This window comes from Lepidochelys kempii, chromosome 2 (genome assembly GCF_965140285.1).
Source record: "Lepidochelys kempii isolate rLepKem1 chromosome 2, rLepKem1.hap1, whole genome shotgun sequence".
Classification (NCBI taxonomy): domain Eukaryota; kingdom Metazoa; phylum Chordata; order Testudines; family Cheloniidae; genus Lepidochelys; species Lepidochelys kempii.
In genome coordinates this window covers 203,747,579-203,765,231 of record NC_136381.1, presented here as the reverse complement: position 1 = coordinate 203,765,231, position 17,653 = coordinate 203,747,579, and the positions used below count along the sequence as shown (strand labels likewise).

Below are 17,653 nucleotides of genomic sequence, written 5' to 3'. Positions count from 1 at the left end.
AAATGTTGATGTGAAGAGAAAATTTCAGGAATGTTTTAAGGAAATTTCCCCCCATTTTTTCAGCTACTTGAACCGATCTCTGTGTTAAGGACATCTGATCAGGTTCTTAATGAGGCAACACTACCGGCTCAGTGGTAGCACAGGAACCATGGGTCTGCTCCTGCTCCCACTGAAGTCAGTAGGACCAGGAGCGGACCCTAAATCGTTATAGTACCTATTTAAGCTGTTTGCATTAAATGCAGACCAATAATTACAAAAGAAATAGATAGCTGCAGCAGCACAGGAGCCAGCAAACAGAGCTGTAAACAGGGGAGTTTGAGTGGGAGTTCTGTTGGAGGAGAAGGACTTAAGTGAGAAGTCTATGACTGATACAGAGGCAGCAGTGGTAGCGACCCAAGCACTGGAAGACACAGTGAAGAGGACTGGATGTGGAAGCTGCGGCATGTACATGATCCTGGAGGGAGTACCTGAAAAGAGTTTCGTCTGCATGAAGTGCTGCCTGATAGAGCTGATGGAAGAAAAGATCCAAGGACTGGAGATGCAGGTGGAAACTCTGGTTGAGTTTAGAAGGGGGTTCAAGCAGATGATGGAGCAAAGACATGAGGAGGCTGAAGGAAAAAGTTCAGATTTGCAGATGGAAGCAGGGCCAAAGAACTCTAAGAGGATACTGCTGGGGGAGGAAAGTGGACATGTGACTAAGAGAACTAGGCAGAGGAAAAGATGGGCTAGTGAAGGAGAAACAGAGCTCCGGAACAGGTTTTCGGAGTTGGAAAATGAAGAAGCGTCACTGAAAGTAAGAGGGCAAGGAAGAAGAGAAGAGCAGCTAGTCCTCTAGGAAGAGGGGAAGAGTCAACGGAGATAACACCACCAAATGTGAGCCCCAGGAGGATACGGGATGGGTTGAAGAGGATTGCAAGGGACAACAGGAATCAAGAGGACTTGCAGCCAGAGGGAACAGGGGATAGACCAGAGAATTGCACCATCACCAGGTCTACGTGATTGGAGACTCCTTATCGAGAAGAATAGACAGGCCTATAACCAGAGCTGATCCAGAGAACAGAAGGGTGTGCTGTCTGCCGGGTGCTAAGATACGGGATATGGACCTGAGGCTAAAGAGTATCCTAACAGGAGCAGGAGAGAATCCGTCGATTATCCTTCACCTGGGAACAAATGATATGGCTAGATTCTTGCTGGAACATATCAAGGGACACTATGCCAGGCTGGGGAAGATGCTTAAGGAAATCAAGGCTCAGGTGATCTTCAGTGGGATTCTGGTCCTAGAGAAGGGCAAGAAAGGTGTGACAAGATTATGATGATCAACAGATGGCTCAGGCAGTGGTGCTAAAGGAGGGCTTTGGAATGTATGGCCACTGGGAAGCACTCATAGACAGAGGACTGTTCTTCTCGGGACGGACTTCACCTGAGTAGGGAGGGAAATAGACTTCTAGGATGGAGGCTGGCACAACTGAGCCAGAGAGCTTTAAATTAGGAATTTGGGGGAGATGGCTGGGAGATGTCCAAGTAATCTCCACGCTGGATTTTAACATTGAGAGGGAAGAAAACCAAGAAAGAAAGGATACAGCCGTAGGTAGTAGAATGGACATAAGGAGGAAGGGTAGTGTACATACCAATCTAATAGGTGATACTGGCGATAGAATGCCTGTGCCTAATCGGGTAAAGAATGTGAGTGAAGTCAAACGGCAAAAATTAAGATGTTTGTACACTAATGCGAGGAGCCTAGGTAACAAAATGGAGGAACTTGAGCTATTGGTGCCGGAAGTGAAACCAGATATTACAGGGATAACAGAAACATGGTGGAATAGTCGTCATGACTGGACTACAGGTATTGAAGGGTCTGTGCTGTTTAGGAAAGACAGAAATAAAGGCAAAGGTGGTGGAGTAGCATTGTATATCAATGATGAGGTAGACTGTAAAGAAATAAGAAGCGATGGAATGGATAAGACAGAGTCTGTCTGGGCAAAAATCACATTGGGGAAAAAAGCTACTAGAGCCTGTCCTGGGACAGTGCTTGGGGTGTACTATAGACCGCCGCGATCAGATTTGGGTAAGCATAGAGACCTCTAACGTTTTCAATGAAGTAAATACTAATGGGAACTGCGTGATCATGGTAGACTAACTTCCCAGATATAGACTGGAGGACAAGTGCTAGTAATAATAATAGGGCTCAGATTTTCCTGGATGCGATAGCTGATGGGTTCCTTCACCAAGTAGTTGCTGAACCAACAAGAGGGGATGCCATTTTAGATTTGGTTTTGGTGAGTAGTGAGGACCTCATAGAAGAAATGGTTGTAAGGGGCAACCTTGGTTCGAGCCATCATGAGCTAATTCAGTTCAAACTAAATGGCATGATAAACAAAAATAGATCTGTGACTAGGGTTTTTGAAATCAAAAACCCTAAACTTTAAAACATTAAGAAGATTAGTTAGGGTAGTGGATTGGACTGAAGAACTTGTGGATCTAAAGGCGGAGGAGGCTTGGAATTACTTCAAGTCAAGGCTGCAGAACCTATCAGAAGCCTGCATCCCAAGAAAGGGTAAAAAAACCTCACAGGCAGGGGTTGTAGACCAAGCTGGATGAGCAAACATCTCAGAGAGGTGATTAAGAAAAAGCAGAAAGCCTACAAGGAGTGGAAGATGGGAGGGATCAGCAAGGAAAGCTACTTTATTGAGATCAGAACATGTACAGATAAAATGAGAAAGGCCAAAAGCCATGAAGAGTTGGACCTTGCAAAGGGAATTAAAACCAATAGTAAAAGGTTCTATAGCCATATAAATAGGAAGAAAACAAAGAAAGAAGAAGTGGGACAGCTAAACACTGACGATGGAGTGGAGGTTAAGGATAATCTAGGCATGGGCCAATATCTAAACAAATACTTTGCCTCAGTCTTTCATGAGGCTAATGAGGAGTTTTGGGATAATGGTAGGATGACAAATGGGAATGAGGATATGGAGGTAGGTATTACCACATCCGAGGTAAAAGCCAAACTCGAACAGCTTAACATAGTTACTATTTTTAAGAAAGGGAAAAAAATGTGATCTGGGTAACTACAGGCCTGTTGGTTTGACATCTGTATTATGCAAGGTCTTGCAAAAAATTTTGAAGGAGAAAGTAGTTAAGGACATTGAGGTCAATGGTAATTGGAACAAACTACAACATCGTTTTACTAAAGGTAGATCGTGCCAAACCAACCTGATCTCCTTCTTTGAGAAGGTAACAGATTTTTTAAACAAAGAAAATGCAGTGGATCTAATTTACCTTGATTTCAGTAAGGCATCTGATACGGTTCCACATGGGGAATTATTAGCTAAATTGGAAAAGATGGGGGTTAACATGAAAATTGAAAGGTGGATAAGGAACTGGTTAAAGGGGAGACTACAACAGGTCATACTGAAAGGAGGTTACTAGTGGAGTTCCGCAGGGACTGGTTTTGGGACCAATCTTATTTAATCTTTTTATTACTGACCTTGGCACAAAAAGTGGGAATGTGCTAATAAAGTTTGCGGATGAAACAAAGCTGGGAGGTATGGCCAATACAGAGAGGGACTGGGATATCATACAGAAAGATCTGGGTGACCTTGTAAACTGGAGTAATAGGATGAAATTTAATAGTGAAAAGTGCAAGGTCATGCATTTAGGGATTAACAACAAGAATTTTTGTTATAAACCAGGAACAGAGGAGGAGAAGGACCTCAGGAGTATTGGTTGATCACAGCATGACTATGAGCCGCCAATGTGATATGGCTGTGAAAAAAGCTAATGCGGTCTTGCGATGCATCAGGCGAGGTATTTCCCGTAGAGATAAGGAGGTGTTAGTACAGTTATACAAGGCACTGGTGAGACCTCATTTGGAATAGTGTGCGCAGTTCTGGTTTCCCATATTTAAGAAGGATGAATTCAAACTGGAACAGGTACAGAGAAGGGCTACTAGGATGATCCAAGGAATGGAAAACCTGTCTTATGAAAGGAGACTCAAAGAGCTGGACTTATTTACCCTAACCAAAAGAAGGCTGAGGGGAGATAAGATTGCTCTCTATAAATATAATCAGAGGGATAAATACCAGGGAGGGAGAGGAATTATTTAAGCTCAGTACCAATGTGGACACAAGAACAAATGGACATAAACTGGCCATCAGGAAGTTTAGACTTGAAATTAGACAAAGTTTCTAACCATCAGAGGAGTGAAGTTCTGGAATAGCCTTCCAAGAGGAGCAGCGGGGGCAAAAGACATATCTGGCTTCAAGACTAAGCTTGATAAATTTATGGAGGGGATGGTATGATGGGATAGCCTAAATTAATTGCCAAAATGATCTTTGACTATTAGCGGTAAATATGCCCAAAGGCCTGTGATGGGATGTTAGATGGGGTGGGATCTGAGTTACTACAGAGAATTCTTTCCTGGGTGTCTGGCTGGTGAATCTTGCCCACATGCTCAGGGATTAGCTGATCGCCATATTTGGGGTCGGGAAGGAATTTTCCTCCAGGGCAGATTGGCAGAGGCCCTGGGGGTTTTTCACCTTCCACTGCAGCGTGGGGCACGGGTCACTTGCTGGAAGATTCTCTGCACCTTGAAGTCTTTAAACCACAAGTTGAGGACTTCAATAGCCCACACATAGATCAGGGGTTTGTTACAGGAGTGGATAGGTGAGATTCTGTGGCCTGCGCTGTGCAGGAGGTCAGACTAGATGATCATAATGGTTCCTTCTGACCTTAAAGTCTATGAGTCTGAGTCTAAATGGACCAAATCAAATCCATGATTCACAACTGGTACCACAAAAGTTACTCTTTGACTATGAATATATTACTAACACTACATTATTTTAAAGTTAGAGGAAAATATACTATTTCTGCTGTGATGTTAAGTAAAGATTTTTAACAAATAGAGTTTATTGTATTTTTCCTAAATTTAATTTGTGGTGTGCACTGAAGTTAATGATTTGACTAGGATTTTAACATAATTGTATTGAGAAGGCTTTTCTTTAAAAATAGAAGTTGTCAGGGGGACATTAAGGTGGCACATTAAGTGGACATTAAGCAGATCTGAAAGACTGAGAAAGTAGTTTACCTGTGGAGGACGGCTAGGCGGTGTGCTTATTAGAGGTGCTGGGCCCATAGCAGAGGCTGCATTCAAGCTCCTTTCCCTTTCGTCCTGGTAAATTCGATCTCGTTCAGCTTCTGGCAGCTGCAAGAAGTTCTGCATAGCCCGAAGGTTTACCAGTAAAGACTGTGAGGCGGTCTTGGGGTCCTCTTCCTTTCGGAGGATTTCTGAGAGCAAGCCCTGTAGCAAAAAAGAATGCTGAAGAGTTAGGTTGTGCAATCTTTTGTAAAACATGCTCTGCAAATCCTTTGCTAATCATTCCTTTTTCTTCTCCACTATGTTTAGAACACGAAGAGTCAAAGACATTCACACTGCATAGGAATATATTAATGACAATGTAGGTAGTGGAGAAGAGAGCCTCAATTGTATTCTTAATTTTATTAAGCATCTGCTTTACATACAACATAAACTGAATCTGCCTAATTGGTCTCCTTCCTTTTACTGGCTTAACTCACCATGAAATCTTTCACAGTCAGACAATTGCAAAAAGTTAAGAATAAATGAAATCCACATAGTACAGCAGCACTAGAGACTGTGTAGTTCTCATGCCAGGTAGACAAAGACTGCAGCGAAGCATCAGTTCAATCTGTAGTAATGGAAAGCCATTTCTAGAAACTCAAGCAGCACTTTGAAAATAAGTGATATTTGAAAACTAATCTGAGTGGATTAACAGATAACACTCCTAAAGCGCTACTTAATTGATTAAGGCCCATATTTATTACATGTCAGCATTCGCTACCCCCGTCCCCCAAATACCTGAAGGAAGAATCATAATCAATACTAAATGGAATATGAAGGCAATTACGCTGACAAAATGCACATTTTGGGGTGGGAAAAGAGGGTGTGTAGAAACAGTCTGGCACAGAGAATGTCTGTGCGCCTCTATAATTGCCTGACCCTTGGTTGCATCCTCCATTATTCACAAGAACTGGTACTCAACCCCCCAATTATCTGGGATGGGGAAAGAGGCAAATGCAAACCTACACTTAGAGCCCCAACCCCAAGGAATAATTTGGAGGACAAACCTCATGGAATTTTCTTCATCTCTACCCCACTTCTCCTGTGGGCTTTCTTGCAAATGGCGATGATCCAGTGCATAATTTTGTAGTTTCTACTCAAGAAGTGAGCCAGTATAACATAGCCGAGTTATAGGCAGAGGTCTTACGGGGAGGGCTGGAAATTAGTCTTTTTTAAAAATGGTTGGAGTCAAAATACACTTACTGTTGGCAATAATTTTCAACAATCATACTTATCTACCTATTTACTAGATCTCTGGATGCTAGAAAAATGACCCAGTGCTAAGAATACTAGTTAGCAATGGGCACCTCTAATTTTCCAGTAACTGTTCAGAAAGGTTTAACTGCTATTTGTAGGGTAGACAAAGCCATTTTCAGCACAGTTATAGAAAGTGTGTTTGAGATGTGCTTTTTGTAGCAGTGCTGAAAGGAGTATACACAGGGTAAAAAGCAACACATTTATAACACCAGTTAATTAGCCGGGGGGCCGGAAGAGAGAGCCACTGCTGACAACCATTATCAACAAGGGGTCATTTGACTGGAGAAGATGAATTTATGAAGAGATATGGATGACAAAATAGCAAGTCTTAGACTTGGTCTATAATAGGAAAGGTTTCTCAGTCTAGCTACAATCAGCAAACTCTCCCAATGCAGACAACTTAAAATGGCAAAAAAAGAATGATTTTGTTAATATAACTTATACCAGTTTCCCTGAACGAAATAAACTATAAGCTGGTTAAAAAAAAAAAAAAAAAAAAAAAAAGAGGAATACTTGTGGCACCTTAGATAAATTTGTTAGTCTCCAAGGTGTCACAAGTACACCTTGTTTATTTTTGCTGATACAGACTAACATGGCTACCACTCAGACCTATAAGCTGGGATAAACTCTAGGGCTTTTGTTGGTTAGAAATGTTATTTAAAAACCACACCCCAAAATCACATTATTATATTCACGAAAGTTTTAAGCGTATAACTGGCCTTCACCATAAACTGTGAAAACACTGAGTTGACATGAGAGGGGGGTTCTAACGAATTGAGCTGAAAGTTCTAGTACATACTGGAATACAGGTGACTACACAAGGTGCATTGACCGAATTGGGAAGTACTATAGCAGTACCTGCCTGCAATACATTGCTTTAGCTGGTACTGCTAGTCCTTCACTTTTCTAAGCACTAAAATTCAGCTAAAAATTGTATGACAAAATATAAACAGGTAAATCCCAATGAGCATACTGTACATCAAACCTAGCACCCTGTCGAACACTGACACTGACAGATTTACCATCCACTTATAACCAGATTTAAAGTGATTTGCCAAGATAAAATTTGTAGTGTGCTCTCCTGATATTATACTTCAGGCTGCAAGAAGACTGAAGCTGAACATGCAAAACTGCATTTAATCTGTCAGCCTGAAAGTCCCATTTCCCCCTCCAGTGGAAATGAATTTTCTTAAGACACCACCAAGCCTCATTTTAAAAAAAAGTTTACAAGTCATCACAAGTATAATTCATTAGTAATTACACAAAAATGTTCAATAAATATTATCAGTGCTTTCAAAAGCTAATTATGAATTCTTTAAAATGGGAGATAAATGAAAGTGTCTGCCAATATGAACAAAAACACTGCCTGTCTGGCCCCCAGTTTGTCTCCTCTTTGAACGTAATCACTGATTCAAATAGATTTTATCAGCCTTGTGGAACTTCAAAGCTCCCAGAAGAAAAATGTGATTTGTTGAAACCTCCCCAAAATATGCAGAACATCCTTGAGTGCTGTTTCCATTACACTGTGCTTAAATCACATGTCCAGGTGGAAGATTATTCGCAAGCTCCACCCACAAGTTTGGATTCCTGCCAAGTAAGTTACAAGCAGACACATTTATCTATGTCGCTCAGTAGCGAGAGGAGAGCTGTCATGATAGCGTAATAGCACCTTTTTACTTTTTACTCAGTAGCGATATGGATAGTGGGCTTTTTCCTTAAATTACACGATGAAGAATTATACGAACATAGTGGCAATTTCGGTTATACTTAAGCAGGCAAATTTTCCTCCACCACATAATTTACAGAACTCAAATTCAATAAAACATTACATGATGGTCCATTACTGTTATCAATTTTGAATAATCCATCTTCATTCTTCATTTTACTGGAAAATAAAGTGTGCCAAAGACCAAATGAAAAAAGGAAAAAAAGCCTAGCAAGGTGACTGGTATAAACTTCAGGTTTTAAAATGACAGTCTGCACTTTGCTGCACCCAAATGGTTTCCCTTTAAAACAGTAATTGCCCAGAATTAGTAGGTGCGTAGTCTTAAATATCCAGAAGCTTTCACATATTTTTGGTTGTACTCTACCATTTAAAAACTAAAAAGGCATAAACGAATGAATGGCACAAGAAAAGCTGATATTTTAAACAAAATATACATGGATTGAACGGAGGGGAGGAAGAGAAGGTATCCATCAAAAACATTCAGATATGTTCAGAAATCAAAAAATATTTTCTTTTTCTGAACAGAAAGTGACAATCTACATTCAGACATAGCAAAAGCAGCCAATCAAGCCTCTCTTTAGGCAAAGAGCTTTTGTAGGTGAGAACAATGTGCTTTGCAGTCACCTTGGTACAACAAAACCAGAGTTTAGGCAACGTATGTTATGGTCAAGTGTAAACAAACAAAAAGGCAATCCAAAGTTATGGTTTGAACCATAAGCATGACTAACAGCTTCTTGCTTGAAATGTACAAAGTACTCATTGCTGTTATATACACATGGTTCAACCTATGCCTTAAAGCGAAATATGTCAGGCTTGTTTATGGGAACCTAACCTTTGACTTGAACAACTTGTGTGTGTACAGCACTGCAAATCTACTGCATTTTTTGCAATATTTTTAAAATAAGACTATTGAAATGATTGTGCACTATTCACATTGACTACATGTGATTGGCTCTGGGTGGATACACTTTTCAAAAGGAAAAAAGCAGGGCAGACAGCCTCCCATCCATATACACAAGGTGTAACGTCTGTGCAGCTACCCTATGCCATTCCCTCTCCTTGCCCCCCAACATAAAGGGTATGGCCAAAGTGCATTGCACTCCAGCAACCCCTAGCAAGTAGGCAGCCCCTTCTGACTGTTATAGACCTGAGACTTCTCTAAAGTACTCCACCCCTGCAAGGTTCAGGGAACAACAACTGGCTGGCTCCTCTTCATCTCACCCTCCTCATCTGCGCCCAGTGAGGGATTGGGCTCAGCCTATGTATATCAATGGGATATTCTCACTATACAAATGTGTGTTATCTGCATGATGCATTGAATTTAGATGAAAAAAAGTCTGAATACAATCTATTCATTCATTTACAGCTCGTAACTGAAACACAGCTCGGTTTATTTTAGTGTGGCTATCCATGTGCATATATCTGGATAGCCACACTTGGGATGAAATTCACAGAAATTTTGGCTAAATGAACTTCGCATGGGGCACCACAAAGAGGGGCCAAGGGGATGTAATCTACGTCTCTCTCAGCCACTGGGCTAGAATGGCAACTGCTTCTTTTCACATTCCCTTCATAGGGGTTCCTAGCAGCAAAATCACTAGAATCTTAGGCTCACTGTGCACTGAAGCCCACCTTACAGGACAATTGGGAATGTTCAGCGACAGACTGGGGGTTCCACTCTCCTACGCTTCTTTAAATCAGAAAGGCAAATGATGTACTGCATATGTAAAGTATGCAAATTTTCACTCCGTTATAGCTTTCTCAACTATTCTCTTTTTACACTTGGCCAAACGTATTCTTAACTGAGAACTACATATGTACCAACACTGAAGTTTGAAAAAGAAGTTGTTTGATTATCCAAGAGAAAATTAAAAGCATCTGGTCAATTTCTGTATGTAAAAAAACGGCAACACTATCTTCTAAAAATAATGTTTAGATAGTTTAAAAAAAACCCTAGCAGATGTAATTTTACCAAATTCCTGTCTCCTATGGACTGGGACCTAGCACAAGCAGTTCTAATCTAAGAAGAATTTTTTCCTGAAAGAAAAATCCCCAGAAAAATGGAGCCAAGTGTTGACCAACCATTCAAGTAATTAGGAATTTCTTCTTTCCTAAGGCATATTTATAGCAGTATCACAATGTAATACTGACAGAATTAAAGGCTGTAAGATAAGAAGTGCTGACACCTACACCAGCACGTTTAACCAAAACCGAAGCCCATCTTGAACACCAGACTGTTATGCTGCATTACTCTCAGCGTATAAGTCATTTCCTTTTTTAACTTCTATACTGAAAATCAAATTTCTTCTCTCATCTGGGGCCATATCAGACCATCCGTTTTTACACAGAACTCCTAACTGATTTTGGTGAAGTCTTCTGCTTAAAAACTGATGGCATAATATGGTCCCTGGACTGTTTCAGAGAAAGGCTCAAAATATACCTATGACAGTTTTTAAACATGTCACAGTTAAGCCTGGGTTAGTTTTTAACTCAGAATTTAGTAGCTGGATTTAAACAAACATTTTCACTTTGCACTATTGAAAAATAAAAATAACTATTACATGTACATACACTGTATTCAGAAATAACCTCTGAAAGATGTAATGAATCAAAGTTCTTCCCCTAAGTCCAGTTAAAGGAGATATATTCTGAATACACTGATTAAAAATAAATATGCTTACCTATAAAATATGGGTTTATATACACTATGTAGACATTAAATGCAGCAGCAACCCTTAAACTTGTCTTTTTTACCTAAGGTAACTAGCTAAGGCCCCAGTCTTGCAAACTGTGTGTATGTGTGAAGAACCATTGACTTCAATTGGGCTTTGCAGGGGCACAAGGTAAGGCTTGCATATCTCTCTGCAATATTCGGGTCTAAGAAAGAAATAATGCAGATGCTGAGGGAACCTATCTTGTTCCCTACCTTTTCTATATCCAATACCATGCAATATTGTAAATACACAGATAACTTAACGGCAAGTATTTAATTAATTAGCTAAGGCAATTTGTAAGATTCCAAGGGCAACTACTGTTTGTTCACTCAAGCAAAGCTGGATGAATGTTTTGGGGTTTTTTTTTTGGGGGGGGGGGGAAGAGGGCGGAAGGGGGAGAAAGATTCCACCTCTTCTCATTTGACTTTTTAAAACAAGTTCACTTTGATGGTGTTTTCTCCCATTTTGGATCATTTGAGTATATCCTAATGAGTTTATTGGCAACAATATTCCTGGAAACAGTAAATTTTAAACAAATTCCTAATTTGAGAGAGTATTTGCACTGGAAACCTAATTCTAAGATTATACAAATCCAATCACAAAACAAAAATATACTGTACTATATGAGCTAGGTGTTCAATCAAAATTAACCAATTCCAACTTGAATTTCAAATATCAAATACTAAGAATGCATTCGTATACAATTTACAGACTAAAAATTGTGTGCAAAAATTAGCTAGCAAATTTTGGAAACACAAATAAACTATTTTTGAAGGGTGGAGGTCTCAAGCTGCTCATGCACGATTCAAACAGAAAGAGGCAAAAACTACTAAATAAATTGTTCTCTGAATTATTTGCTCAGCTTTACCCGTAGGCAAGATGGCAGCCCCAGACATCATAACTCGAAGCTATTATTTATTTCAATTGGAAATAGTGCCAATAATCAGAAATGTTAAATACTGCAAGTGTGTTAAGTAAAAGCACAACCAAAACCCACACATGCATATTTATTCACACACCTCAACTGACATAGCCTGATCCTACTCAGATACACTCGTCCCACTGAAATAAAGTGTAAAAGACCCAATCCTAAAAACCTCAACTACTGCTAAGGATCTAAGGATTCATGTTTAAGAAAAACTACAACTTTATACAGAAATCACAACATACAACACAGAAGCTATATTTTATCTCAGCTAAAGGAGTTCCTTTTCCTAATTTATAATGGTGGGAAATGGTGCATTGATATAAACCCAATATTAGTGAATTTAAAGTGTACTCTCTTTTTCTTTCTTAAATTATACAAGGAAAGTTAAATCAAAAGTTTCACAAAATGTACTTTACTCAGAACATAATTGTTAAATTACACACTGGTCAGATACCTTCCCACTAAGTTTTAAATTTTCAGAATTCCAAGCCAGTTTTTTTCATATTTCATATTAAGAATATTTTAGCCTGTTAAAATTATAATTTGTTTTGTTATGCTTATTAGATATATTGTCATTTCTTTCATAGTGTGTCTTCATTAAATTTCATGTGGCATGGCATTAAGTTAAAATCCTATAGAAGTTATAGCAGCATTAGCTTCTAAATCAAGTGTAAAAAGCTAACACATTAGTGTTGTATCAGCTTTGCTAGAGAAAGTTTTTACTGCATTTGACACCTGCAGTATACACTTTGGTCTGAACACTGGTACTCAGAAAAATTAAATGTTTTAATATGAAATTTAATTTTAAAAAGTAGACACATGGGAAGTGTGGGAGATCTAAAAATTAAAATCCAAATTGATATATAATAAAAAACAATTCTATACCTTTTAGTCGAGGTATGTTTAAAAATTTGGTAGTAGTCACAGAACAAATCTTATCAGGAAAAGAAAATAGTAACAGCCAGTTGGGTGCTGTGGAGGCTGAGTATAGCTAATGACAAAACAGAGAGTTTGAGAATACATTTGGGATATGGAGCAGCAGAGTCTGCAGTGTGTTGCAGTTAGTTTGTTCAGCATACACATATGCATGATGCGAGACAGAGACAGTGTTAATTGCACAGCTGCATCTTTACAACATAGAAAGGGATTCGGTGAGTGGCTTTGAGCTTGGCTCTGGGTAGAGCTGTTAGGTTTCTCTCCTTTTGGAAATTACTACACATCCAAGAATAGCATCTAGAACAAGAGAGGAACAATAAAAGCTGTTTAAGAATGGTGAGAATTTCCACACACTGTGGATAACTTAACGTTTAGACACAGATGTACTAGCACATGCCAGTACTGATGGCTCCTTCATAGGAGGAAAGTGGGGAGGAAATGAACAAGGTGAGAGATGGAAATGGTGGCAAATACTGAAAAGAACAGAATCTTGCATTAAAAAAAAAACAAAAAAAAAGTCTGACCTGAGTTCTGTTAAAAGCCACACGTGCAAATACTGCCTGTGAAATTCCTGCTCGTTTCAATTCATCACGCACCCACTGGTAGATTTCGGAAGACACCTCTGTGTTGGTTGACACCTGCTGCTCCAACGGCTTGTTCATGGATCTACTGACAGGAGGAGGGTGGTTCAAGTACTGTTGGTTTAAGGACTGCTGGGCTAGAAGTCTGTTCACTGCATACTGCTGGTTCAGCAACTGGGCCATTACCAGCTGCTGATTTACCAACTGAGGGCTAATAGGAGTTGATACAAGTCCAGGGTGCAGGTTTGGGAGTGGGGTCCGAACAGATGGCTGACTGCTATGAGAAAGCTGAACAGGGGATGGAGGCTGTTCAGCTGTGTTCCCTGGGACTGGTTGCTGACCAAAGTTGACATGGTTGGCACCTTGTTGGGATAGTTCAGAAAGACTATCCATTTCAACTAGAGTGAAAAACAAACATTTAGTTAGACAAAATACCAGTATAGATTAACTGAAAATAGTATTGCTCCTCTCTTTAGAAGAAGGCCTCTTAATTTAGGTTCTGGCTTACTGTATTGTAAGTCCCATAAGAAGTTTAATAGCAACACCATTCCTGTGTAACCTTACATTTCTGGCCTTCAAAGGATGGTGCAGTGAATTAAAAAGAAGAACACACACACATGCATGGCACACCAGACAGTAGTGTCTAGGATGAACTAGTGGGGATTCAGTAAAACCCTGTCTCATCTGGTCGAAGTATGGCGAGGGAGGATCCTTTCCTAAAGGCATGGACAAGGGGAATGTAAAAGCCACTAAATTAAAAAACAAACAACAAAAAGCATGTTTGCAGTGAGGATGCACAGTCATATGGGTCTAAAGCAGGGGTGGGGAACCTATGGCCGGCTAAACCCGCCCCGCCCCACCACAGGGCGGGAAGCACCGGCTCACCCCGCCCTGCCCCGGGAAGCACCGAGCCTCTGTGCCTCCGGGGACAGAGGAGTTGAACATTTTACAGTTCTCTAAAATAACCCTGTAAATTAAAAAGAAAAGGAGTACTTGTGGCACCTAAGAGACTAACAAATTTATTTGAGCATAAGCTTTCGTGAGCTACAGCTCACTTCATCGGATGCGACTCTGAAACCTGTAAATTAAATTGCTTTTTACTTGTGTGTGCCCCACAATTGATTTTTTCTGTGGGTCAATGGCCCGTGATAGAAAATAAGGTTCCCCACTCCTGGTCTAATACGTTGTCAATAACCAAGGGCCCAAAAATCAGGAAGCAAAAACTAGATAAAGGGAAGAGATGGAGTACAGGAGAGGGAATGGTGAGCAGTGCTACCCACCTCTAAAGGAATTCAGGGAGGCCCCTCCGTAAGCATGAACGTGCACAACTCTCAGTGCAGACATGCAAAGCCTAGTCATGGTTGTTACTGGGGAGCAGCCTCACTCTGGCATATGGACCCACTGACTGCTTGTGTTGCACCCATGAACTTTAACTCCTGCAGAATCTTCCCTACTATATCTACAGTTCCCAGATGGGACGGAGAAGGACAAACAATCTAGACATCCCTGTACCCTGCTGCTAATTCCTCGTTGCTGTATCAATCCTATGGCCTGTTAGAAACCAGAATAATTTATGTTAAATTATGCTGTTGGACCGTACTGGCATGCAGCATCAGGAGTGGACAAAGGCCACCTTCACCTTCCTCATTCCTGAGCTACTCTTCAGCCATGCTCAAGGATCTGGATGTGAGAGAGACTGGGGTAGGGAAGGAGGACAGGTTGCTTTATCTTATAGCCTCCCATGTATCATTGTTTCAGTGCTTGAAGCACAGCTAAACTTTTTTTTACTGGCACCTTCCCCAGACACTCCCTCTGAGCTAGTCACACCTTTTATTCTAACTTCCAGTGCCTCTGTGGACAATTTAGACTCCCTTACAGCTGAGCAGAGTGCATACATAGCACTGGAACAGTCCAGGTTATATTAAGACTCCTTTAGATTTTATTAAGAGGCCCCCTACCCCCATCCAACTTTTGGCCAACTTTGATCTGACAGGGCTCCTTTAAACCAGGTTTATTTGGAATAGATCTTTGTTCAAAATTTGTTTCATTTACTGGCAATATTTCTAAAAAGGCAAAAAATAAAAATATCAGTGTAAGGAACAAATCCCAGTTTATGAGAAGGGAGAAAAATATATATATACGATTTTCACATTAATATTCCTCATTAACAATTATTCAGCAGATCACCCTCCTGTCAGAGGGGAGTCTACAGGAAGAAATCGGTCCATGGATTCCCTCACACAGATTCCCCTCACACTGTCCTGTAAAATGCACAGGAAAGATGGGGGTTCTTCTACAAAGAGGCCCCATGCCTCCAAACTCTGGTGAGGACCCACAGCTTACTGTCATCATGGAGCCCCTCTCTAGTTTCACCAGCTACTAAGATTTTTGAGGAGATGTAGTGTGGACTTCGTGGCTGTATTCCCATTACCCCTGGCTTGCGTACTCTGTGGAGATGGCCAAACCCCGTTCTGTGCAGTGGGGAGATTGGCACAAGGATCAGGCCCATTGGCATCAGTATAAGTCTTTCCACAGATCTCAGTGGGCTTTGGATCAAGCCTTAACACAGAGGGGCAATACAGTTTTAGACTCTAAACTTACAGAAAAATCTGACATTGCTGAAGTTAACATTACACAGAAGCTACAAACAAGTTTAAGGAAAGCAGCCTTCTGTTTTCACTAACTGAAAGCAGAGATCAACCCAAGTGTGTCATTCACTTGGAACAGTAATTCAAGCAATTACCACAAAAGTGATGCATTGTCTTCATTACTGCCTTAAGCTATAAAAGGCAAGGAACCCGTTTTGGTAGATGAATGGTTTTGCTTTAAATACTAAAAGCTAGAACATGCTCAAAATTCAAACCAAATTAGACTCCGTTTTCTTCATTCCAAAAACAGTTTGAAAAATATTATGTAGAAGCTGATGTAAAATGCCCACATTTATATTAATTGATTTAAAAAAAACAAACTGTGAAAGACATTTATAAACACATTAAAGAATTAATATACCTCACCAACTAATTTATTATAATCCTATAATATACTTGTACACTATAGCCTTACTGTAATCAGAAAAAAACTTGTCCCAATAGCTATAACAAGGCCCTTGTCATAATGGACTGAAGTTACATCCCCAGAAGTTACAGCAAGATATAGTTCATTTGTTAATTCATAAAGCTTCTTGTAGGAGGAGAGTGATGGAGAGCAGACTAGAATTTGTTACAGTAACTACAGACTTGTTACTTTAAAATATAAATTTACCATTTTAGAAAAAAAATCCACAAATTCATAATCTTTCACAGTTCTACATAAAGCTTTTTAAAAAAATAAAAATAAATAAATTATTCTAGGCCGTGGTAGGTTTCAGATTTACAAAATGACAACTTTATATCTTATTCCAATTTCCTGCATGTCAGACAAGCCAAGTCAGTTTGGCTGGTTTAATAACAAATATTTATTGAAATTAATTCTCTCATTATATACATACTCCCCGCACCCTCATTAAAAAAAAAAGCATGCTACATTCATCTTGAAGAGCTCTAGCTTCTTATAGGACTGTGACAGACCTTGACACATGTGTAATGGTATATAGCCACCACCACTGCAACTTTTTTGCTTACCCATCATATCTTTTGCCTTCTTGAAATGTTTATACCACCTTCCAAATTCCTGACATTTTGCTGCTGAGACATTTGCATAGTAAGTGCTGTTCACAATGGAAGAAATCATACTCTGCATGAAAAGGGGGGGGGGGGGAAATCATCTGTAACACATAGCAGCACAAATTGAGAAAGAGAAATTATTTCAATTGTTGAAACCATAATATTTTTAGAGTCTGAGCACCATACTGCATTTTTAATCCTTTTGCCCAGAGCTTTAAATTTCTTTAAATCCATTAATCAAGCTTAAAATCATATACCAAATACATTGTAAATGAGAACAAAAAACAAATCCACTGAGAAAATACTAAAGTTATCAACTCTAAGAATCTTAGACTACTAGAGATGAGGTGTGGTTTCAACAGATTAAGAATTAAAATCCTAAATTCAGAAAGTGTCATTTATTAGTACTTCTACTGCTTTCAATTGAAATTGACCCATCCTAGGTCCACACAACACTGCTAAGGATATGCCCATTCCCTTCATGTCACCTGTGTGCAGCACAGAACCCAGAGAATCATGGGGGGAATTTTAATCCAGAATGAGGTCTTCTGAGCTGCAGAAGAGTGGTTTAAAGCAATGCTGCACAAGAGTGGACGCACTCTTCTTAACCAAACAAACTGTTCATAGGGAACAACTTTGAGAAACGCTCTCATTGTCAGCTTCAACTCTAGGTACTGTGCCATTAAGTGCTTAATTGTAGGACTGCACATTAATC

General features: G+C 39.9%; 1 protein-coding gene across 11 annotated transcripts in view; it reads right to left on the bottom strand.

The window, feature by feature from the left end:
• SATB1 (SATB homeobox 1) overlaps positions 1-17,653 on the bottom strand; it is a 107,958-nt gene that overhangs the window by 40,199 nt on the left and 50,106 nt on the right. For all 11 annotated transcript variants that reach the window (XM_073333528.2, XM_073333529.2, XM_073333527.2 and 8 more), the window contains 3 exons: positions 16,897-17,008; positions 13,220-13,674; positions 5,084-5,296 (listed from right to left, as the gene is read on the bottom strand). In XM_073333528.2, coding sequence (XP_073189629.1) covers positions 5,084-5,296; positions 13,220-13,674; positions 16,897-17,008 — 780 coding nt within the window. The remainder of the gene's footprint in view (positions 1-5,083; positions 5,297-13,219; positions 13,675-16,896; positions 17,009-17,653) is intronic.